The sequence below is a fragment of the Monodon monoceros genome, unplaced genomic scaffold (genome assembly GCF_005190385.1).
Source record: "Monodon monoceros isolate NGI ecotype Baffin Bay Population unplaced genomic scaffold, NGI_Narwhal_1 Super_Scaffold_2, whole genome shotgun sequence".
Lineage (NCBI taxonomy): Eukaryota > Metazoa > Chordata > Mammalia > Artiodactyla > Monodontidae > Monodon > Monodon monoceros.
The window spans coordinates 47,056,183-47,080,613 of NW_021703776.1; the positions used below are offsets into that span (position 1 = coordinate 47,056,183).

The 24,431-nt window shown below is 37.5% G+C and overlaps 1 protein-coding gene across 4 annotated transcripts in view; it reads right to left on the bottom strand.

Annotated features, from left to right (window-relative positions):
• Positions 1 to 24,431, bottom strand: part of PPP1R9A (protein phosphatase 1 regulatory subunit 9A) — a 317,021-nt gene that overhangs the window by 46,552 nt on the left and 246,038 nt on the right. For all 4 annotated transcript variants that reach the window (XM_029233109.1, XM_029233106.1, XM_029233108.1 and 1 more), the window contains exons 8-11: positions 16,141 to 16,194; positions 13,262 to 13,491; positions 11,215 to 11,311; positions 10,342 to 10,513 (exon numbers count right to left, since the gene is read on the bottom strand). In XM_029233109.1, coding sequence (XP_029088942.1) covers positions 10,342 to 10,513; positions 11,215 to 11,311; positions 13,262 to 13,491; positions 16,141 to 16,194 — 553 coding nt within the window. The remainder of the gene's footprint in view (positions 1 to 10,341; positions 10,514 to 11,214; positions 11,312 to 13,261; positions 13,492 to 16,140; positions 16,195 to 24,431) is intronic.

Below are 24,431 nucleotides of genomic sequence, written 5' to 3' on the forward strand. Positions count from 1 at the left end.
GAAAAAAAGACACCCATGTACCTACTATCAAGCCTAAGAAACAAAATTAGTACTTTTGAAGCCCTCTCTATGTCCCGTTCCTAGTTGTAACCCCTGTTTTTTTCTCCTAGTTATTCCACAAAAGTATCTCTAAAGAATATACTGATTAATTTTGCTTGCTTTTAAACTTTATACACATGGTAATGAACTGTACATGATATTCTTCAAATCATTTTTTTTGTTTGCTCAACATTATGTTGAAAGTTTTGACTAGAATTAATTAACTTTTTACTGTAGCTATTATGAATGATGTTGCTGTGCATTTTTGAACATGTCTCCTGGTACACAACAAGAATTTCTGGAGAGCATATATATACACAGGAGTGAACTTATTGGGCCATAGAATTTGTACATCTTCCATTTTACTAGATAATGTCAAATTGTTTTAACAAAATAGTTGTATGAGTTTTCTCTTTTTCCCCTACATGCTGGCTATCACATATTACTGTGAAACTTTATCTTTGCCAATCATTTTATTTTTATTAATGAGGTTGAATGTTTATGTTCACCAATCTTTGGGTTTCCTCTTTTGCGAACAGATTGCTTATGTGTTTTGTCCATTTTTCTATTATGTTAGTTGTATTTTCTTATGATTGGGATAAGTTTTAAGTATATTCTGGATAACGATAACAATCTTTTTTCTTAGTTACATGGGCTGTAAATATCTCCTCTCAATTTTTGGCTTCTCTTTCTATGTTTTTATAGTATCTTTTCACGATCAGATTTTCTTAATATTACTGTGGTCAAATTTATCAAACTTTTCTTATGATTTGGATTTTTTTGTGTTAAATAAGAGATCACATAAGCATTCTCCTACATTTTCTTCTAAAAGTTATAAATGTTGCCTTTCATATTTGAGACTACAATCCATATGAAATCTATTTCATGAATGAATTCTATTTCATGAGATCCAATTTCATTTTTTTCCATTTGAATCGTCAATTTTCCCAGACATTTGTTAGTCCATGCTTGCCCCACTAATCTGCAATGTCAGTTTTGTATCATTCTCAAACTAACATGAATGGATCAGTCTGTTTCTGGACTCTATTCTGTTGCACTGGTCTACTTGTCAATTGCTGAGATTATACTACACTGTCTTAATACTATTGCTTTACAATGAATCTCAGCATCTGAAAGAACAAGTTCCCTCACCTTGGTTTTCTTCAGGAGTATCTTGACTATTCTGGGTCAAGTTGTTCTTCCACCTACATTTTAGAAACAACTTGTATGTTCCAAAAAAAAAAAAAAAAAAAAAAAAAACCCTGTTCAAATTCTGATGGAAACTGTATGGCATACATAGATTAATTTGGCATAATATCATTTTTACAATATTGAGGCTTCCTATCTCTTTTGATTTATATGGGTCTTCTTGAATGTCTTTTCATGGGTCTTGAGCTTCTTTTGTTAAATTCATACTAGCTACCTTATATTTTTTGTTGCTATCATAAATGGTAGCTTGTAAAAAATTACGTTTTGGGGGACTTCTCTGGTGGTGCAGTGGTTAAGAATCCGCCTGCCAATGCAGGGCATACGGGTTCGAGCCCTGGTCCAGGAAGATCCCACATGCCACGGAGCAACTAAGCCCGTGCGCCAAAACTACTGAGCCTGCACTCTAGAGCCCACAAACCACAAGTACTGAAGCCCGCGCGCCTAGAGCCTGTGCTCCGCAGCAAGAGAAGCCACTGCAATGAGAAGCCCAAGCACCGCAATGAAGAGTAGCCCCCGCTCACCGCAACTAGAGGAAAGCCCGCACGTAGCAATGAAGACCCAACACAGCCAAAAATAAATAAATTTATATTTTAAAAAGTTACGTTTTTTGTTTGTCAGAGTTGACTGGTGTCTTATGATTCTAAGAGCCATCCACCCTGCTAAATTCTTAATTCTAATGACCTGTAGGCTCGAGTTTTTTTATGTATTCAATTTTATTATCTGTGAATAATGATAGTTTTGCCTCTTTTCACTCCTTATATTTTTTTTATCTCTTTTGCTTGTCTACTACTTGCTAGGACCTCTAGGATAACATTGAATAGATGTGGTAATAAACATTTAGTGGGGGACTTCCCTGGTGGCACAGTGGTTAAGAATCCGCCTGCCAATGCAGGGGACACAGGTTCGAGCCCTGGTACGGGAACATCCCACATGACACGCAGCAACTAGGCCCGTGACCCACAACTGCTGAGCCTGCACTCTAGAGCCCGTGAGCCACAACTACTGAGCCCACGTGCCACAACTACTGAAGCCTGCACACCTAGAGCCCGTGCTCCACAAGAGGAGCCACCACAATGAGAAGCCCGTGCACCACAACAAACAGTAGCCCCTGCTCACCGCAACTAGAGAAAGCCCGCATGCAGCAACAAAGACCCAATGCAGCCAAGAATAAATAAATAAATAAATTTATTAAAAAAAAATTTAGTGGTGAAATGTTAAAAATATTCTTAATTTTAAAGGAAATTCTTGATTTTAACATTTGACCACTAAATATGATGGTTGATAAGAGACTTTTGTTAGCCTCACATAACAAGTTAAGAAAGTTCCTATGTATTTCTAGCTTAATAAACTTTTTACCATGAATAACTGTTCAACTTTATTGTTTGTCTTCATCTAATAAAATGATTATATACATTTTTCCTCTAGTTAATGTGTGAATTATATGAGTTTTAAAATGTTAAACCAACTTTGTGTTTCTTACATAGACACAGTTGGTCATGATAATATATATGTAGACTTTAAAATACATTTCTGGATTCAACATTTACCTTTGTGAACAAGTAGGTTTTTTTTTTTTTAAATAAAGAGAATTCTGGCCAGCCAGTGGGCGTTCACTCCGCTCATCTGAGAGTAGAGGAGTAACTCTATTCCAGAACACAATAATGTTAGTTTAAACCTCAGAAACCTGTATTATCCCCATATCCATCCTAACTGTTAAATATACAGATCTATACTACATTAGCTACACAGAAAACCATACTCAAGGCATTTGCCAGGGAGTATAACCTCTAACATACTGACAATTTATATTTATTAAAAGCTCACAAAGAAGTACAACACTTGTATAAAAAGAATGTTTTCTTGCTTTTTTGATTTTAAGAAAAAACAAATCCCCAACGCTTTGAGGATTTTTATCAACTCTTTACTCAGTAATGCAGGTCACGCTCCAATTATGGAAGATATTTTTTTATGCTTAGTTGCAGTAAGGACTCATTCCCAAACAAAACAACTCGTGACTTCACATGGAACCAATAAATGGATTCTTTTTAATAAAAGGAAGACTGGCAAAAAAGCTTGCCCATTCAATTTCAAATATTGGTTATAAGGTATAGCCACTGATACTCTTTCATGTTTAGAAATTCTTTGTCATTATTCAAAAAATCTTGTGGTTTTTTTTGCAGTACACGGGCCTCTCACTGTTGTGGCCTCTCCCGTTGCGGAGCACAGGCTCTGGATGCGCAGGCTCAGTGATCATGGCTCACGGGTCCAGCTGCTCTGCGGCATGTGGGATCCTCCTGAACCGGGGCACGAACCCGTGTCCCCTGCATCGGCAGGTGGACTCTCAACCACTGCGCCACCAGGAAAGCCCCCCAAAATGTTTTTAATCATGCTAATAAACTTGTTTACAAACAAACAAACCCCCCACAACAGTTGAATGGGGACATCTTAATGAATAGTCAATCCATCCTCTCCAGCAAATATTCTAAATTTTATCTGTAGGTAACCACACAAAGAATAAAGTTAATATAGGAAAAAATAAATAAGAAAAGAAATCCCCACTTGATTAATCCAAAAGAAGGCAAGAAAGCAGATAAAAAGAACAAAGAAAGATTTTTTGTTAGATTAGAAACAAATAGTAAGATTTAAACTCAATATATCAGTAAATAAATTAAATAGCAATGTTCTAAATGCATCTTAAAGATTGAGAAAATTTTTTAAAAGCAAGATTGAGACTGTAATAGAAATAAACAACTAGCCATTGCTTATAAAAGATATGGAAAATTTGCAGTAAGAGAATGGAAAAAGATACCACACAAACACTTACTAAAAGAAAGCTGATACAGCTCTTCAAATCTCAAACAAAATCAATAACAAGGTGAATTACTAGAAATAAAGAGGGACATTTCCTAACGATCAGAGGTCAATCTACCAAGAAGATATAACGATTCTATATTGTATGTATCCATTAACATCACCTCAAACACATAAAGCAAAAACCGACATAACCAAAAGAAGAAACAGATAAATCTACAATTATAGTGTTATTTTTTGACGCATCTCCCTCAGTAACACATTCTAGAAGTTTTGAATATGGTTAACAAATTTGACCTGACATACATGACAGAGCACCTGAGCACCAACTTAGGTCAACAGAGAGCTAAGTACCATCATTTCTTATACATCCTCTCCTCTCAGTAATTTAAATTGCTTTTACTGAACAGTACATTGTATATTTATGTGATGCCATTAGTCCACACTGAGGTTCACTGTGTGAAAATGCCCTAATACAATCATCAGTGGATCTACTGTAAGGATGTTATCAATATTAATATCACTGCTCCAAATCATGCATTATTGGTACCAATAGTTATACTTCTCTTGAGCAGATGGTTTGTCTTAATCTTATGAACACTGTGTAGAATGTAATGGACCAGGGTTTCCTTCTCCTTCTGATGACTAGAAAGTTTACAGCCAAATTAAAGACTTAGCTTCAGAAATAATATAAATATGGTATATACACTTGTAGCATCATATCTGGTTCTACTCTGTCCTCATCCTCATTGTTCTCCTTTATCTTGCCACTTTCAATTCACTCTATCCTGTCATATAAAGGTGTCGCTCCAAGTTATTTCTAGACAGTGCATGATGAATGAAATATAAGAATTTAAAAACACACAGGTGGTGAAAAAGGCAAATACCCTTAATGGCAGTTGTTTGCTTCCCCTTGCTCTTCCTGATAAAGACTTTAATTAAATATGAGTAAGTTACAAAAAAACGATTCAATTCAGGAAAATCAGATTCAGTGCAAACCAATAAGCTAACAAATGGGTCACAATAAGCAAATACCATACGATAGGGCCTACTGACCAAAGAATTCGCTGGCCTGAATATCTAAGCAGGCTCAGAGTTCTACTGATACGTCCACAAATCCCAGGTTTGGGACGATGCTTACTGGGTTCAGGATTCGAATGTGGACTACTATCTGAGATCTACTTTTAAGAAATCTGGGGCCTGAGACTTCCCTGGTGGTGCAGTGGTTAAGAATCTGCCTGCCAGTGCAGGTGACACAGGTTCGAGCCCTGGTCCAGGAAGATCCCACATGCCGCGGAGCAACTAGGCCTGTGTGCCACAACTACCGAGTCTGTACTCTAGAGCCCATGAGCCACAACTACTGAGCCGTGTGCCACAACTACTGAAGACCTCGCGCCTAGAGCCGGTGCTCCGCAACAAGAGAAGCCACCGCAATGAGAAGCCCGCACACCACTACGAAGAGTAGCCTCCACTCACCGCAACTAGAGAAAGCCCGTGGGCAGCAATGAAGACCCAGTGCAGCCGAAATAAATAAAGAAATAAAAATTAAAAAAAAAAAGAAACTGGGGTCTTATTGCAACAGCTGAACCATTCTGTGGAAAAAGAGTAAGGGAAAAGAGAAACAGCAAGAAGATATTATTTTCATTATCATTATGCTCCTTTCTCTAGGATATTCTTAAATTACCTAAAAAGTAGCTAAGAAATATTTTTATTTTTAAAGATACTGGGATTGGGACTTTCCTGGTTGTTCCGTGGTAAAGAATCTGCCTTTCAATGTAGGGGACGTGGGTTCGATCCCTGGTTAGGGAACTAAGATCCCACGTGCCGCGGGGCAACTAAGCCCGTGCGCCACAGCTACTGAGCTTGCGTCTCTCACTAGAGAGCCTGCATGCCACAAACTACAGAACCGAAGCACCCTGGAGCCTGCGCACCACAACTAGAGAAAAGAAAACCCGCACAATGCAACTAGAGAGAAGCCCGCAAGCCACAACGAAAGATCCTGCATGCCGTAACTAAGACCCGATGCAGCCAAACATAAATAAATAAATAAATAAATAAATAAATAAATAAATAAATAACAAATCTTAAAAAAAAAAAATATCAGGATTGACTAATTCCAGCCACAATTTATTATGAAAGTCTCGACTTTCCTATAATCCTCTATCTTGCAATTTAAGTCTTTTTTCTTCTTGCACAGCTCTCATTAGAGTTAAGAAATAGTAAGTAACTAAAAGAACTAAGGATAAAATGCTTTACATACCATCTTCCATGTTCATACTTTGGAGAAGATAACTTGCAGTGTTATCTAATCAGTGCCCCACTGGCTGAGTAGATGGGTGTGAAATAAAAGAAGCATTTGGTACTAATGCCCAAATTTCAAAGGGATCCTTGAATTACACTTACAAACCTAGCAGTGACCCAGTTCCTGTTATGCCTCAAAACTATTAACGGTATTGCTTTGGATTTCCTGACTTCCTATGATTTCAGCCTTTTCTGGGGGCAAAGAGTTCCTATCAGTTGTCTAGGAGAAGCAGCAGACTCCAGAAAACCAGTACAGTTCAGTTGAAGAGTTAAGAAAATGGGCTGTGGAGCTGGATGAGTCCAGCTCCTGGTTCTACCTCTTGCTCATTGAGTGACCTTGGACAGATGGTTTAATTTCTCCATCTGAAGTTTCCTGATCTGTAAAATGGGATGACAGCAATACTACTTCTTAGGGTTGTTGTGAGGATTAAATGAATTGCTGTAACTTAAAACACTGCCTGGCCCGTAGAAACACTACATCAGTTCCCAAGAATAATTTTTTTAAGTGAAGTATGGTTGATTTACAATATTGTGTTAAAGTATTGTTTGTTATCACTATTGCTGACTTTGCAAATGTTATCTTTTTCCATTAAAAGAGTTTTTAATTTCTGAGAAAAAACAAAACTGTTAATGGGTCACAATGCTTACAGAATTAAGTATAAGCTCTTCTTAAGGCATCCAAAGACTACTTTTACTCCAAGAACACCCTATGACACACTTTTAACATAAGGTCTATGAATCAGGAAGAAAATTATTCTAATTTTATTCACTTTTTTCTCTTCTTCAAACTCCCTCTCATCTCTTAAAATGTTTCTATCATCTATTTGTTTCATACCAAACCCTTCACCTGCCTCAGGAAGAGCATGGTATTTAAGTGAGTTTTTTAGAGAAGTTAATCAAACTATGACTACAACCCTTTTTCCTACCAAGATCTCTCTAACATGCCTGTTTTCTGCTCTTTTTCTAATCCTGACTTGAATATCTGAGTGGCCACAGACATTTCTAGTCACTTCGGGGCCTTTGGATACAAGGTAGAGAACTCTTATACAGACCAGCATTACTCAGACACTAAGAAATTATAAATATGAAACATGGCAGTGGGACAAAACTGTCATTTTTCACATCCTGGAACACATGTAAACTAGTATCTGACCAGCATACTGGTGTAAACTAGAAGGGATTTAGAGTTTGTTTCATCTCTTGGTGAAAAAACATTGTTATAGTTGCTTTATGGATTTTAAGAAAAAAGTATCAGAATGTGTTAAATAATATATTTGTATATATAATCTGCCAACTTTTTTTTTTTTTTTTTTTTGGCGACCAGGGATTGAACCTGGGGCCCTCAGCAGTGAGAGCGTAGAGTCCTAACCACTGGACCTCCATGGAATTCCCAATCTGTCAACATTTTAATGAGATACTTGAGTAGGCTTAGTTTATAGAAAGAACCATACATATGATGTTTGGATATAAATTTAACTGTGGCAAATTTTTGCATGGTTTGAAAAGCGGCTTTATCACTCTAAAAATGTACAATAATTTAATATCGAGAGTCACATAATTAATCCATCCCCAGTTGGGACTCTCATTCCTAGAAGAAGATGAGTTCCTGTGGAGAAGCAGCTGCTTACATGCTCTTCCTTTCCTCCTCTTACCTTTCTGCCTCCTTCACTCTCTCCTTCCTTTTCTTTCACATTTCATTCTAACACAGATTTTCACTGACCTATAACTGATAATCCTTTTGCTTCACTGAGCTGCCTCAGACCCAGAAAGATGCTAAACCACTCATCCTATCAATAAAACACTCCAGTGCTTAGAAAACAAATCAGAACTGGACAGGCCACAGGAGGTGGGGAGGTAAAGCACTGCACCTCAAGGGCGCAGACTAGCAGAACTGACTTCAACCGCTGTACCCATCCTGTTGCAAAAAGGTGTGTGTTGGGGGGGAGGGTGATCATTAAATACCAAATGGCTTGCGTTTGGTCCGCTGCTTTACTTCCTTTTCTGAACCTCTAGGACTTCAGCGTTCCCTAGCAACAGAAGCAAAGGATCAATTTAGAAAAGTGCTTTCCAGAGCATTCCTATCTAGCTACTGACCAAGCCATTTTAGTTTATGTGATCAAGCAACTGAAATTCAAGGAGATTTATCACTGACTGTCCTCGGCAGCAAAACTGGAAGAGTACCGCTTGATATGTATGCTACTAATGCCTGAGATGACTGATTCTGCCTCTACTGCACAAGCATGGATTGGTCTCAGGAAGAATTAGTAGTCTCTGCATCTCACCGTGAACCGACAGTGTTGCTAGGGAAACTGGTAATTATGTGGCAAAATGGAGGGTGTAGAAGAGAAGAAAAAGGGTTCAGAAGAAATGTAAGGTTTTAATCCAAATCAGCATGTTTATAGTATAGTTTGCTGATATTCTGTAGTCATATAATTTAATAAATACCATTAATTATATGTTTGACAAGATACAGATTTCTGAACTAAAAGAAATGAACAGAAATGAATTAGACTCTGGAAAGCTACTGGTTACTGATCATACTTTGTGTATGGCATAGCAGGAATATATATTTATTATAAACTATGACGAATTTGAAGAATTAAAATATTCAAAAAGGTGAAAAAAACACATTGATTTGATTTCTGACTTTTTTAAGAAAACAATCTTATCGAGTTCCAGATATAAAAATTGTAACTCCATAAAAGCTCTAATAAAATTTCTTTTTTTCACCTCAAACACCCTTTAGGGTGGAGAAGAAAGAAGTGTTGCCATTTTGATATTATACATAGTAAAAAACCAAGCCAGAGAAGTTGAATGACCTTCCTAAAGTCACATACCTCTTCAGTTAGTGGTAATGTTGGTGCTAAATACTCTTCTTTAACGGCCTGGGAGGCATTATTTACAGATTATGTCTTAGTAAGGGAAAACACAGCAAAAGGATATAAACTTAGTGAACAGATGCAAATCTCTAAATACCACTTTACTTTTAAATGAAAATTTCCAATACTTTTCACTTTCAACGGCTAAGAGTTTAGTTCTGAAAGTTAACGATATGATATAAACACTTGTTTATCAGGAAAATCTCATTGGAGACATTTTAATATGTGCGAAAGAGCATCAAAGAATTAAACAGCTCATTAGTGATCACAGTTTTACTGCATGTCAAACCACTGCCTGTGAGTTGTCAGTCCCTTCACGACAATGCTGCCACATAACATTCTTTTATTTTCACTTTTCCTAAGGTCTACTAGGTACCTATTTTAAAAGATGAAATTAAAAGTTTTATGTCCACCTGTGCATTTATTGTTATAAATTCTTCTACGTTCTCTAATTTATAAATACACTATACGTATTAAAACATTCATACACATTCTTATACACACAGTCTATGCACGGGCGTGTGTGAGGGAAGCAAATAAGTGATTTATTTATGGCAGGTGTATGAAAGAAGACAGCCATTCACAATACAAAATGCTTCCCGTGTTCTGGTCTGATTTGGTCTCTGACAGGAAAGAATGAGACATATACACACGACATCGAGGTAAAAGCAGAAAACTACACAGAACTTCTTAGTGAATTCCAAGTGCTAGAAGTCAGCCTTCTGAGGTTATGAAAAAGATCTTTCTAGGGACTTAAAAATCACTCATTTTAAGGCTTACTAATTAATACTTAAGTAGTGTAACTCACCCTATATGGGACGAGCTATCAATTTAAGGCAGTTTATTAAGCTTATCAATTTTATGGTGGTTTAAAAATAATATCTGACTTGTCCGATTTGGAATTTTGTTAATTCTTTACATCAAAGATTTATTTTTGATAAGATGAGAGAAAAATTATAACTTCCTAATTTGATAAGCCCGTTTTTCTTTCCCACAGCAGGAAGACTTTTTCAACTTTTAAATCTCTGAGTTAAAAAAAGAAGAATGTAAGGCCAAATTTTACAGTCATTAAAAACATTTTTTATGGTTAGGTTAAACAAACCTTGACTTAGGCCATCTTGACAAGGTGTCTGCTTGACATCCAAGTTCTCCAAGGTATCTCCTTTAGAGACCTCACTAAGAGATGTTCTTCTCTCAAAGATGTTGTTGTTATTGTTAACTTGAGTCCCATTTTGCTTCAGTAGCCTGAACACCTCAGCTTCCAAATCTCTAATCTAAGAGAGAAAAAAAATATCCATTCATGAAACCCTAAATCAGCACTTCTCTCCAAGCACTAGGCAAAACTACCCTATTCTTTTTTTTAAAATTTTATTAAAATATAGTCGATTTACAACGTTGTGTTTAATTTCTGCTATTTAGCAAAGTGACTCAGTTATACATATATATACCCTTTTCAAATTCTTTTCCATTATGGTTTACCACAGGATATTGAACATAGTTCCCCGTGCTATACAGTAAGACCTTGCTGTTCATCCAACCTATATATAATAGTTTGCTTCTGCTAATCCCAAACCCCCAGTCCTTCCCTCCTCAACCCTCCCGCCTCTTTGGCAACCACAAGTCTATTCTCTATGTCTGTAAGTCTGTTTTTGTTTCATAGATATGTTCATTTGTGTTGTATTTTAGATTCCACATGTAAGTGATATCATATGGTATTTGTCTTTCTCTTTCTGACTTACTTCACTTAGTGTGATCATCTCTATTATTTCATTCTTTTTAATGGCTGAGTAATAGTCCATTGTATATATGTACCACATCTTCTTTATCCATTCATCTGTCAATGGACATTTAGGTTGTTTTCACATCTTGGCTATTGTAAATAGTGCTGCTATGAACATGGGGGTGCATGTATCTTTTCAAATTATACTTTTGTCTGGCTGCCCTATTACTCAGTGGCTTTGAGCATATAACTCACCCGTACTTGCAGGCCTTGAACTTCCACAAGATGAGCTTTTTCCAAATCTTCTATTTTCTTTCTTTCTGCTTCCTGTCTTTTGATGAAATCAAGTTCTCTTAAGAAGAAAATAATAGATCTCATTGCATCAAACACTCAATAAATGAGGAAACGTAAAAATTCTTATCAGAAGCAATGAACTGCACAGTGAAATAAATAACTAGACAGCTGTTTAAATAAACAAAACTCAATCACAGAGAAAAGGTATCTAGTAATGAAAGCAAATAAAATGTCTTAATGGGGGCTTCCCTGGTGGCGCAGTGGTTGAGAGTCCGCCTGCCGATGCAGGGGACGCGGGTTCGTGCCCCGGTCCGGGAAGATCCCACATGCCGCGGAGCGGCTGGGCCCGTGAGTCATGGCCGCTGAGCCTGCGTGTCCGGAGCCTGTGCTCCGCAACAGGAGAGGCCACAACAGTGAGAGGCCCGCGTACCGCAAAAAAAAAAAAAAAAAAAAAATGTTTTAATGGATTACAAAGTAAAGAAAAATGCTTTGATTCTGCTTACTAAGATTTTCATCTGTAGCTCCTGACTCTAGAGCACCCGTTCATATTTAGATAGAAGCTACTGAACTAATGACCCATGTTGGACAATTTAGTGGAGATAATTACATGTCAAGTAGATATAATTCCACATTTATAAAGTCATTTACCTAGTAAACTGATGGAACTGGATGGTAGGAGTTTTAAAAAGATAATTATAATAAGATTGCTTCCTATAAATGGCAGTAGAGGGGCTGTTGGGTCAGAAACACTGAGGGGGAGCTGTCACTACATACCTGAGGATAATATGGGGAGAAGGAGAAATACCTCCATTTGGAGAGTCTGGAATGCAATATGCAAATTTGGTAGAATTTATTATAAAATTATTACATGAAATAGAGTTAGGTATATTTTTGGTAAAAAGAGTTAAAACAGTGATGTACTGAATTCATGGTCATAAGAACAATTCCCCCCTTTCTAATACACTTTTTATAGCAATATCTTTTAAACATTACAAACATTATTTCCATGATAGGAAATAACAGTTACGGTGACTCTTACATATATGCTTAGCTTTTAAAAATTTTTTTGCAGTACGCGGGCCTCTCACTGTTGTGGCCTCTCCCGTTGCAGAGTACAGGCTCCGGACGCGCAGGCTCAGCGGCCATGGCTCACGGGCCCAGCCGCTCCGTGGCATGTGGGATCTTCCCGGACCGGGGCACGAACCCGTGTCTCCTGCGTCGGCAGGCGGACCCTCAACCACTGCGCCACCAGGGAAGCCCTATGCTTAGCTTTTAAGGCTTGACATAGAAGGCCAGATGAGATACTGGTGCTACTTTCTATTATTCTAGCTAGCCAGAAGTAACTGTTGAAAAAAATCCGTAAAAATCTCCCTGGTCAGTCTCCCTGAAATTACACCAAGATTCAACAGATGGAAGCAAAGCAGCATTAGCTCAGAAATAGCAGTTGAAATTTAAAAGCAGAGTGTGGTGATGGTCTCTTACTGCAGTGAACCAAGGCCCTTTTGATTCTCTCAACAGCTGAAAGAAGGAAACTGGCAGGGCAGGAGGTCTTGCTAGTCAATATTTACACTATCTGTAGTGGGAAAATTCTGAAGTTAACTGATTCTAAGAATAGACATAGAAGCAGCCTCATCAAGGCCCCAGTTGCTGCTTTGTAAGTACTTTATCCAATAGTCATTCTGCATGACTTCAGCTGGGCTTCTTGCTTCTAAACCACAGATGTTTCAAAAAGGATAGAGGTTCAAATGGTTTAACAGTTACTATTAATGATTAACAACAACAACAAAACAGGAGGTTGCCAAAAAATTATAGAAGAAAAACTATAATCGCATATGAAAAATGATGCAAGAGATTTCTAAAACTTAATGTCTATTTATGCATTAACTATGCTCCTTAGGGGCATGACTCTGAGGTCACCTTTTCTTTTCCACTAGATATTATGAAATTACTGGATATAAACCTTCTTTAGATACACACAACTATTCTTTAGTCATTAGAAGCTGCTTACTTTTGTTGAAAATCCTTGATCAGTTTCTTTGCCTTGTTGTACTTCTTTTCCAAGGCTTGATACTGGCTTTGAGTCTCTTTGAGGTGCTCGTTCACCGTGTGGCATAACGTTTGAGCCTCAATCCAGTAGCTCTCCAACTTCAACATTCTTTCTTTATTCTCTTCTATATTCTGCTGGAGTTGGGTTTTTTCTAGTTCCCACCTCACTTTCTCATTTTCTGCTGCTTGTAGCTGGACAAAGCAAATATCAAAGCAAGCATTATCTGGGTACTTCTGTAGCAAAAATCCCTCATATTTTTATAGTGTATTTTAAATTCCATTGTTACATATACTCAAATCATCAAACACACTGAGATGAGAAGAGCAAGTATTATTTTCATTATTACACAGATTATAAAATGGAGGCCTTGAAAAGTGAAAATGTTTGTACAAGGTCACACATCTGATAAATGACAAAACATGGATCTGATTCCAACTCCCATGATCTTTCCATCACACTATGTGGTGTATGAAATTCTCTGAGCAGGAAAAAGTGTTTTAGAGTTTGATTCTATCCAATGAACTTCAACACACTTTCTTTTAGAGTTTTTCTTTTTTTTTTTAACATATAATTATAAATAAAAAGTTAACTAAAAAGGGAGTGGGGAGAGGCAAGCTGGGAGGGAGAGAGGGGCAGAAGCACACAGTATGGCCTAATGGATAAGAGGGGGACCGTGGAGTCATACAGTTTAGATTTGAATTCCAGGCTCTGCCATTATTGGCCTTTAAACCTTGGACAAGTAACTGAAGTCCTCTAAGACTAAATTATGTTATCTTTAATCGGAACTGTGATATAACACATCAGCACGCTTGGAACAGCTCCTTGGGCATAATCATCTGATAAAAGTGATTTTTACTTTGTTTCTATCCCTTTTGATGATATTATCACATCTTTTATTTCAACTGACATGAACATAGCTTGTAGCTCATTATTTTGCTGACACTGTTTTGAGTTTCTAGAGCCTAATAAATCCTGATTTGAATAAAAGTGTGAGTAAAAATATAAATGATTGCTGAATTAATTTAAATCTCTCTGATGGGACAGGAAGGCAGCTTCTTGTGGTTTCTGCTTTCAGGGAAGCTTAGGAACAGATAACACACTGGTCCAAATCCCTCATTTCTGAAGAAATTCAAGACTGATCTCTCAGGTAAGGGGTCAAAGGTCATTTATTCAGAATAACCAGCTAACCTTTAAACGAGTGCTTCATCTACTTCACATGCCTCTGTTAAAGTTCAAAAGGATGCAGAGTCATTATAAACTATCAATTTTCAAAATCTAAAACATTCCAAAATCATTCGGAAAGTGGAAATATATGTTTTTATGTATATTTTAAACTAAACACATTGGCAAAACAGGTTACAAAGTAAAAAGTAGTCAAAAACATTTCAAGATTAGGAATTCTATTATCAACTTGGATATAAAGAGTCATAGTAAAACAAGCTAATCTATGGCTATTATATGCCAATATAACATTGAGAAAAATATAAAATACTAATTTATAGAATTTTCTAGATTAAATATCTAACACATAAGCTTTGTTAAAGCACTTGCAATCCCAGGTGAATCTTTTTCCCTGACTGTACCTAACAACTAAAAAAAAATCTTCTATTCTTCCGTTCTATGACAAGAAACATGGCAATTTAAAACAGGACTGGGTATTTGCTGCATCTTTTATTAAGCAATGTTTCGTGTTTGAGTTGTTTATTTACCAACCAGTACTAATTTAAAACTTATTATTCACAGAGCTTGGTTGAAACCATGAATGATGTATAGACATGTTTTGACTAAAGAGCTGCAGAGTTATTAGCTAAAAATACCATTTAACCAAAATAGCCTTGCTAATTCATCTTCATTTAAAACACATGGAAAAACCAAAACAAGTGTATCTAATGTGAACAGGGAAACGGACTGTTAGTAGTGTGAGAGCAATTATGTCTCAATTTTTAAAAGACCATAAAAAATAAAGATTATTGTGTTTTTAAAGTAACTCAAAAGATATTTTTAAATCTTTGAAATTATGTACTTGATAAAACTAAACACTGTTCAAGAAACTTACAAGTACCTTATAATTTACCAATTAAAAATGCCCTTCTGAATTATGTATTATTTCATATATAAACGAAAAACATATACTCCTTTAATCAAGACCTATATCTCCCCACAGATTTAAATAACATGAACTAAACTTGTCTAAAGATTTCTGGTAGCACCTGGCACCTAAAATAAATTATTCATATATTAATTAAATTTCATAATATTTAATTACTAGAAATTGGAAGTTTTCTCTATGAAAGATAAGTAATGTGCTATGTTAAAATACATTATCTCTGATGAATAAGTTAAAAATAAATAATTAAACATTTAAGATAAGATAAAGAGATATAGTATAACGGCTTGTGCTTAAGGAATTAGTGGTCAAAATGTAATTTGGATTCTTGAACTATTATAAACATTTACTTTTTAATTTATTTTTTTAAATAGCAGGTTCTTATTAGTTATCCATTTTATACATATTAGTGTACGTATGTCAATCCCAATCTCCCAATTCATCACACCACCACATAAACATTTACTTTTTGAGGAAAGCTCAGAGGGAACGGGCCACATGTGTGCAAATATGTAATTTAAAAATACTGTGCTATTTTCACTGAGGGGTATGGTGGTGCTGACCCCCTAAGAGTATGCAGTGGCAGGATTTTCCGCTAACAGTGGAAATGAATCTCTCACATTTGTATTCTTTCAAATGCACAGAAACAAATTCCTTTAGTCCTCGGGTTGAACTTATTCATAGCATCTGAAGTTTAAAAAGTACAATTCAAGCATCATGTATTGGTGCTTACCTTGGTCTTCAATTTTTGAATCTCTGCTTCTGTAACTGCATGTTTGATTTGCAACTGAAAATGGAAAAGGAAGAAAAAATCTGAACTAAGTGTATCTATATTTTTAACGCTTCAGCAGCTAGCAGAATACCTTATTATATAGCTGAAGGCCTAGAAAAGTGCTGCAATGCAGCAGGTTGTAAATTAAAATGTCTAGTGTGTAAAATGACTCTAGGTGCAAACTAATTAAACATGGGGTTTATGGCTCACACTCCCTAACATCAGATTAGGTTACGAATTTAATTGCTCAGGGACCAAAGAGAAGGAAACACATTTTCTTGCCCTCTTTGCAGCTCTTCCTTTATGATTTGAGGGTCAAGGAATTGTTTCCTTGCAGTCTTGTGGATTGAACAAGCCTCGGCAGGCAAGTCAGCCCGTGGCCGCGGGAAGCTTCAATTCCAAATCTGGAAGAAAGGTGGCGCTCTGGTTCCGTGAGTCGCACGCATTTTAGGCTTAGCAGCTCTTTTACAGCTCAGGCTGCTGCAAAGCTGGAGAAGAGGATGATGCAGTTCCGCGGCGAAATCTGTAATTTTTTTTTTTTTAATTGCAGGAAAAGTACAGATCTAGTTTTCTGTCCTTTAAAAGATCTACTCCTATTGAGGACCTTAGACCCCCACCCCCAAAGCTTCAGCTACAGTTTATTCTCCTGAGAGCCACCATTTAGACTTGTTTTGCTTCTCCCCTCCCCCCCCCACTTTTTCTTCATAGGGAAGAAAAACGAAGGAAACGTTCATTCCTTAAGGGATAAATAAGTACACCAAAATTTACGGAAAACTTTTTATGTGTTGAAAATCACTTTTCTAAAATCCTTGGGGCCAGATGGTTTTGGAATTCCGAGTTCTTTCAATTTCAGAAACGCAGTAAAATGCATTTTTCCATAAATTGCTTATTGCCCACAGCAGGGTCTGTGGAAGCAACTCTGTAATCAGACACATGAATATGTTTGCCACCAAACATGTGAATATTCTCACTAAGGGAGGTACCTAAAGACTGTAAGACTGTAGCATCCTGTCAGTTTTGGTCAGATTTACTACCCAAGTGAGTGTTCCACAAAATTATTTTAAAAAACTGTCTCAGAGCATTTTGAATTTAGGATTGTACAGAGGGACTGTAAACTTCCCATATTACTGTAATCAAATAAGTCCAAGATTTTCTTATCAGAAAGACGGCTAATGAAAAGACAGAAATGTGAACCTTTGGAGATCACACCGCCTCATAACCCTCAGGTTTCTCTCTGGTTTGTAATCTGTACTTCCTTGGTTTGCACCTGGCCAGCAGGGGCGTATGGGAAGGATGACGAGGGAAAGAAGTTAGAATCAAGGACAGGGTTCATTCAACACCCTTAGGTGCTGATGAATAAAAGCCCAGAAACTGAGAGGCCCCACGCTCCCTGCAAAATGCCCCCTCCGGGATGCTTTCAGGTTTCCTGTTGGGCTTAAAGCTCTGCGGGCTCTGCAGCTACAGCTCTGCTCCTGCTGAGGGGTGACCTTGAAACTTTCAGATGTGATTCTGCCCCACTCTCCTGCTTTCAGACCTGGTCACTCTTGCCTCTTCGGCTCTTGCTTCTTTCACCCTCACTGTTCCCAGGGCCTTCTGTGCTCTAACAGTCTCTAGAGAGGAAGTACTCTTTGTTAGCACAGTGTCTAGCATAGAGTAAGTCCTCTATAAAGTTAGCCAAGACTAAGAAAGAATGATTTGAAGAACTCAGATGTGATTACCCTAACTCTACTTCTCAGTTAAAAGTGCTAAATGCTGTAAAACGTTGCACCTGAAATAAAAGCCCTCTGGTTCTAAGCTGAAGAGTAGCAAGAAATCAAAAAGGCAGACTTTTTGATGAACACCGCAACTAGGAGGAACTGCCGTATCTTATTTTCTCGGTGGTTAACTCCCTGTAGGGTAATATATTGCAATACAACTTGCTGGGACTTTGGATTTTCTTTGTTCAAATCGCCATGTTCTCTAGCAAGCTACTTCTCTGGGCCCCGGTTTCCCATATGAAAAATGAGAGGGCTAGGTGGGAAGAACCCCAAGGCCCCTGTAAGTACTCCAGGTGTGACACTTATGAAATGAAGGGCCTGGAGATGGTTGTCAAGGCTGCAGAGTCTAGGAATTCTCGTTCCAAGCCAGCATTTTCATCCCTATGAATGCATACACTAGACTAATCCGCTGGTGTGTGGGACAAACTGACGTGAAACTGCGAAGCAGCCAAGTTGATTTTCAGTTATCCTGCCCCTCCCATCTTAGCGAAACAGATAACAGAAGACAGCTGAACTGGTAAGCGGTGAGGTGAGAACACTGATAAAAGCTTGAAGTGTTACTCAGTATAGCCCAGTCCTTCAGCTACAGGAAAGCAGAATGGGGTCTGTAAATTCAGACATTATTCAGAAGATGGACAAAAGTTTTAGTGTGAGGTTTCCCCCAGTACTCATAAGGCTGAAAATTATAGATATGTGATTATTTTAATCCTGCATGCACATGAAGAGAACTTCTACAAATCACCACTATTAACAGGAAAAGCAATAAAAATAAACTAATCTAACACTTTCATTTTATATAGGAAGAAACTGTGTTTCAGTAGTTTAAGCTGCAGAGCTAGTAAGTGTCAAAGCCAGGTTTTACGAATTCCAGTCCACAGTCCTCTCCTCTAATACTAAGTTTCTTACATTCGTAGGACCCTTTTTCCCTTTTTCATCATCTCCTTCCTCACTGCAAATGAATCTGTAAGGGAGGCAGGACAGGCACTGTTAACCTCGCTGTTCAGACAGGGAAAGAGGCTCAGAGAAGTTACATGGCTTCTTCAAGTTCCCAGCAGAAGCAGGTGGTGGAATGGAAATTATCCCAGGTCTGACTCCACCTACCTCTGTTCCTCCCTTCCTTATGCCCCTCATCTGAACCAGCTTTGGAATACATTTTTCATTTGATCATCACAGAAACCCTGAGGCATATGTGATCATTGTGACCTCTCAGATGAGAAACTAGGACTCCACCTGGAAACCACGGATCACTTCTGGTAGGCTGAGTATTCTGGCACTACATACAACATGGTGCTCAGTCAGCTGTTATGAGTCATGGAACTTAGAAAGAAATCTCTCCCTCATTATTCAACCAGCATTTACTGAATGAGACTGTGTGCCAGGTGCTGTGCTAGTTGTTGAGGATACACGAAAGCGACATAGAACCTAACTTCGAAACACTTACTACAGGGAAATTAATATATACCACCTCCTGAGAGAAGTTCCCAGATGCCTCAGAAAAACTTGGAGAGAAACTTCAGGTGACCTGCCGCTTCGGCCTACGTGTCATATCTCCTACTATGGACCCTGCCTCCCAGGCAAAGTGGGCACGATGGGCCTGGGATACCTCCATTTCATGAGCAAGAGGAAACTGCTGTTCAAAGAGGTGAAGTGACTTGACAAAAGCAGCACAGTGCGTACAAAGTTGAGTTTTCTTATTCTACAGCAGTTCTCCTTTCACGTTTAATAGGCTTTCCAGAGTACAGCTGTAAGGGTTTGCAGACAACCCCCGAGACTGGTCAGGCTGACTGCAGGGGGCAGGGTCTACAGGGCCGGTTAATAGAAACAGAGCCTGAAATACCTGTTGGACCTTTTGGGCTTCAGAGAATCTAGGTTTGGTGAAAAGACTTGGGAAGGGAGGATACAAATAAAAAGAAAAGGTTAAGGACTGCAGGTCAGTGTCTCTCAACTTATAAGATCAATCTCTTTCATCTCTTCTGTCATCTTGAACATGAACGGCATCAATATCCACCAAAGGATTACAGCACAAATAAACACACACACTCCTATGGAGAACAGTAGCTCTCATATAACGTTCTGCAGGTGTACCTGCTGTGTTTATTTTCTGTTTATTTCTTTCAAAGATATGAATACAGCACATGTACTCACATCACTGAATCAATATAATCCAAATATAACTGCACTAGAAATAGAAACATCCTTATGCATAAACATTGTAAAACTGAACTTCTGCACTCTTTACTTATCCTGTGCAAGCATGAAAAACATTTTTCTTTAAAAAGGAAAAATGTTATCTTCGCAGGAAAGATTTTAAGGGCGCTCTAGTACTAGAGATTTTACGGATAAGAGCGACATTCTCTGTTTTTACTTTACAAGGGCAAAATAATAACTGATATTTGCATACAACTTTATGAAGTAGTTTCAGCATTGGAATCAGAATTTTTACAATGATCTCTGTGATAATTTGACTGCAGTCTGTCTTACCCATGACAGTGTAAATTCCACAAAAGAAGAAATAAGTGCTGTTTTTGCCTATACTTTGGTGCTGTTAAAATGAAACTATGCCATATTGCTTTATAATTTCTGCTCAAAGGTTTATATATGGTACCTACCTTTATATTAACAAAAGTGTTTTTCTCAGGGAACATTATGCAAAACTAGCTGAAATCAGCTGACTGAATGATATTGTAACCTAATGTGAATGGCAACACTAACTGCCGTATGTGCAGCACAGGGTCACTCTCTAAGGAGGTGCCATAAACTGGTTACTGATGGTGAAGGTGCTGGATGTAGGTGACAGCCTGTAATTACAGCTACTCTTTTAAGTATCTGTTTCTTGTTAAGTACATAACATTTTTTACCTTCTCTACATATTAATGGGAAGTTCCATAAAGATTACTATCTAATGCATTAATAACTTCTTCTAGATTACTTTTCATAGATTCTCTATGACTTAAGTAAGCAAAATAACACAATTTTTTACCCTCCACATTTTTTCCTCAAGACAAATGCAGAACTGTTTTTACTGGGAGCTGATATCTATGGCTCCCGAGAAGGAATGGTGGAGGGGAAGCACCACACAGTCCACTGAAATGGCACCTGGCCAGCAGTTTCCGATTCAGCCTCTTCCTACTTCCCACTAAATTTCCAGTGAAATCACATGACAAAAGAAAAACTCACAACCAAATTGACACTGAAACTAGAAACAACTGTTACTAGAATATGAAGGAGTCACGAAGTTGAATTAAGAAAAATCCATCCAAGCCTCACTCCCAAGACAGGGAGATGCTTTGTGTCTCTCTCACTGATTGCTTGAGATACCAGGTCTACGCAGTGAGGAAGATGGGCAACCTCTACTGTCCTTCCCAGGAGCTGTCCTCAAACCAGGTTCTCTAACTCTCCACCTTCCATATTCATTCAGAAAGCAACTGCTAGATGAGGAAAAGAATGCAGGAAGGGTGGCTGATAGTGGCACATTGCCTACTTTCACCTGCAGACCCCAAAGTGCAGCAATACAGACAGGGGCAGTCACAGTAAGTGCTTCGATAGCAAGGAATAACTTTTTTTTTTTCCCTTTAACTTCAAGAACTGAGTGGCGAGATTTGGATATCCCACCTTAGTACAGAGAACTGCTTTAGATGATAGATTGCCAGAAAATAGCCACCAGGCTGGAAACTAGGCACATAGATATGTCCTCCTGATGTAGGTCTGGAAATGGAATTCGTAATTTTTAAAAGTGGCTAATTGCTGCTTGAATACAAAAAAAGGTTTTTGCCTCATTTCAAGATAAATAAATGAGAAAAAGGCAAAACTGAGCCTATTACTAAATACTTCAGATCAAGGAAAAGAGAGTACCAACTTGAAAATTCAAATAAGTAAACCTGTGAAAATTATGTATCCCATAAATAAAAAGACATTTTAAAGTAACTCTATGGAACACCAGGATGAAGACAAAGTGAAGAAGCATGAGGAATAAGTGGAGAGTAAGGAAACTAAAAATGTAATTAAAAGTCATTTTAGAGGTGCTAAGAGCATACCTGAACTTGAAGTTGAAAGCATATTTAATGCTACAGAAAATGGAATCATTGACATGAGAGGACACATTTGAGAACAATCTCAGAAATAGAAAAAAAACAGAAAAGAAACATAAAAAAGATAATACTGAAGACAGGGTTTCTAGAAAAGAAACAGAAACTGAAAAAAATTTAAAAATGAAGAAAATATTCATAGACTAAAATGAAAACACAAACATAAAACAAGGAAACCAGATTGGAAGAAAAAAATTAATGAAAGGAGGCCTACTTCAAGAAACTGTAAAGAAGATGTGGCACGTATATACAGTGGAATATTACGCAGCCATAAAAAGAAACGAAATTGAGTTATTTGAGGTGAAGTGGATGGACCTAGAGTCTGTCATACAGAGTGAAGTAAGTCAGAAAGAGAAAAACAAATACCATATGCTAACACATATATATGGAACCTAAAAGAAAAAAAAAAGGTTCTGAAGAACCTAGGGGCAGGACAGGAATAAAGACACAGACGTAGAGAATGGAGTTGAGGACACGGGGAGCAGGAAGGGTGAGCTGGGACAAAGTGAGAGAGTGGCATGGACATACATACACTACCTAATGTAAAATAGCTAGCTAGTGGGAAGCAGCCGCATAGCACAGGGAGATCAGCTCGGTGCTTTGTGACCACCTAGAGGGGTGGGATAGGGAGGGTGGGAGGGAGACACAAGAGGGAGGGGATATAGGGATATATGTATACATATAGCTGACTCACTTTGTTATACAGCAGAAACTAACAGAACATTGTAAAGCAATTATACTCCAATAAAGTTGTTTAAAAAAAAAAAGAAATTGTGATAAAAAATTTAAAGTACAAGGTTAAAGTAATACAAGCATCCAAATATCTGTTGTCATTAGACTTTTCCTTTACAGTATGCAATGCTAGTTCAAAACAATGAAGCTTTGCCCTACAACATTTTCAGGGGAAAAGGTTGTGAATCAAAGTATTAAAACCAGCTAATTATCATTCCTGTGTCACGATAATTAGAATGAGAGGAGAGGAGAGGTAGATAAACATATGCTATGGCTATCATTTTGTTAAATGGTAAAGACATAGCTGCTGATCTCCTTTCTATATTGCTGGGAGAAAATATCCTAAGACTGAGTCAAAGTTACTCAAGGGTAATCTCTAGAAGAGTAGAATAAAAATGTATAACTTTTAAGCTGCAGGTGAAAATTTGATGTATCTAATGGCAAGTAGGTAAAAAGATCAAAACAAAACAAGAAGCATGGTAACTGTAATATATGAAATAAGGTGGTAGATGTAAGTTCTAATATTAAAATGATTAAATATAAATGGGGTAAACTCACCAATTAACTGACAAAGACTCCTAGAGTAGTATAAAGGATTTAGGAATAGGTTGACTGAAGGAAACACAATTGTGCAAAAGGATACAGAATGGCTGAAAACAAAGAGATGGAAGAAATAGATACTGTGAAGCAGATATGAAGCAAAAGGAAGCCAGTGTTGAATTTTTACTATCAGCCAAAATAGAATTTGGAGTAAAATGCCTCATTAGAAACAAGGGAGATGTTACAATAAATCGAAAAGCTGTAATAATCCTGAACATATAGGCAGCTAACAACAAAGATTTAAAATGTATAAAACTACAATTGCTAGAATTATAGGAAGAAAGAAACAACTGTAGCTGGCAACTTTAACATATGCTTTTCAGAATTAGTATATCAAGCCAACAAAATCTAAGCCACACAGCAGAGAAGACGTGTGTGTCTGTATTATTAATCTTATCTATATAAATTTAACTTATATAAATCTCATACCCAAGCACAGAATATGTGTGCTTTTTACATACATGAGAAATATTTAAATACAACTATTTATGAATTAAGTTACAAAAGATGTCTTGAAAATTCTAAATAGCTAGGAATATGTTTTCTGAATAGTGTGATAAAATTAGAACCCAATAACAAAAGGATAGCAAAATAAAGTTGATATGTGTGGAAAGTAAAATATGCCACTACATAATTCTTGTGTTAAAGAGGAAATTGCAAAAGAAATTACATCTAAATGGCAGTGGCATTCTAAATGTAAAAAAAAAATTGTGACATGCAGCTAAAGCAATATTCAGAAAAAAACTACAGCTTTAAATACACTTATCAGACTGTAAGGTTTATCAGAAGTAAATGTACCAAGTGCAACTGATTAATGCCAAAAAATAAAAAAGGAGGAAAAATAAAGATATTGGTAGGAAATAATAAGTATTTTTTAATTTAAAAAGAAATGTAGGGCTTCCCTGGTGGCACAGTGGTTGAGAGTCCGCCTGCTGATGCAGGGGACACGGGTTCGTGCCCCGGTCCGGGAGGATCCCACATGCCGCGGAGTGGCTGGGCCCGTGAGCCATGGCCGCTGAGCCTGCGCGTCCGCAGCCTGTGCTCCGCAACAGGAGAGGCCACAACAGTGAGAGGCCCG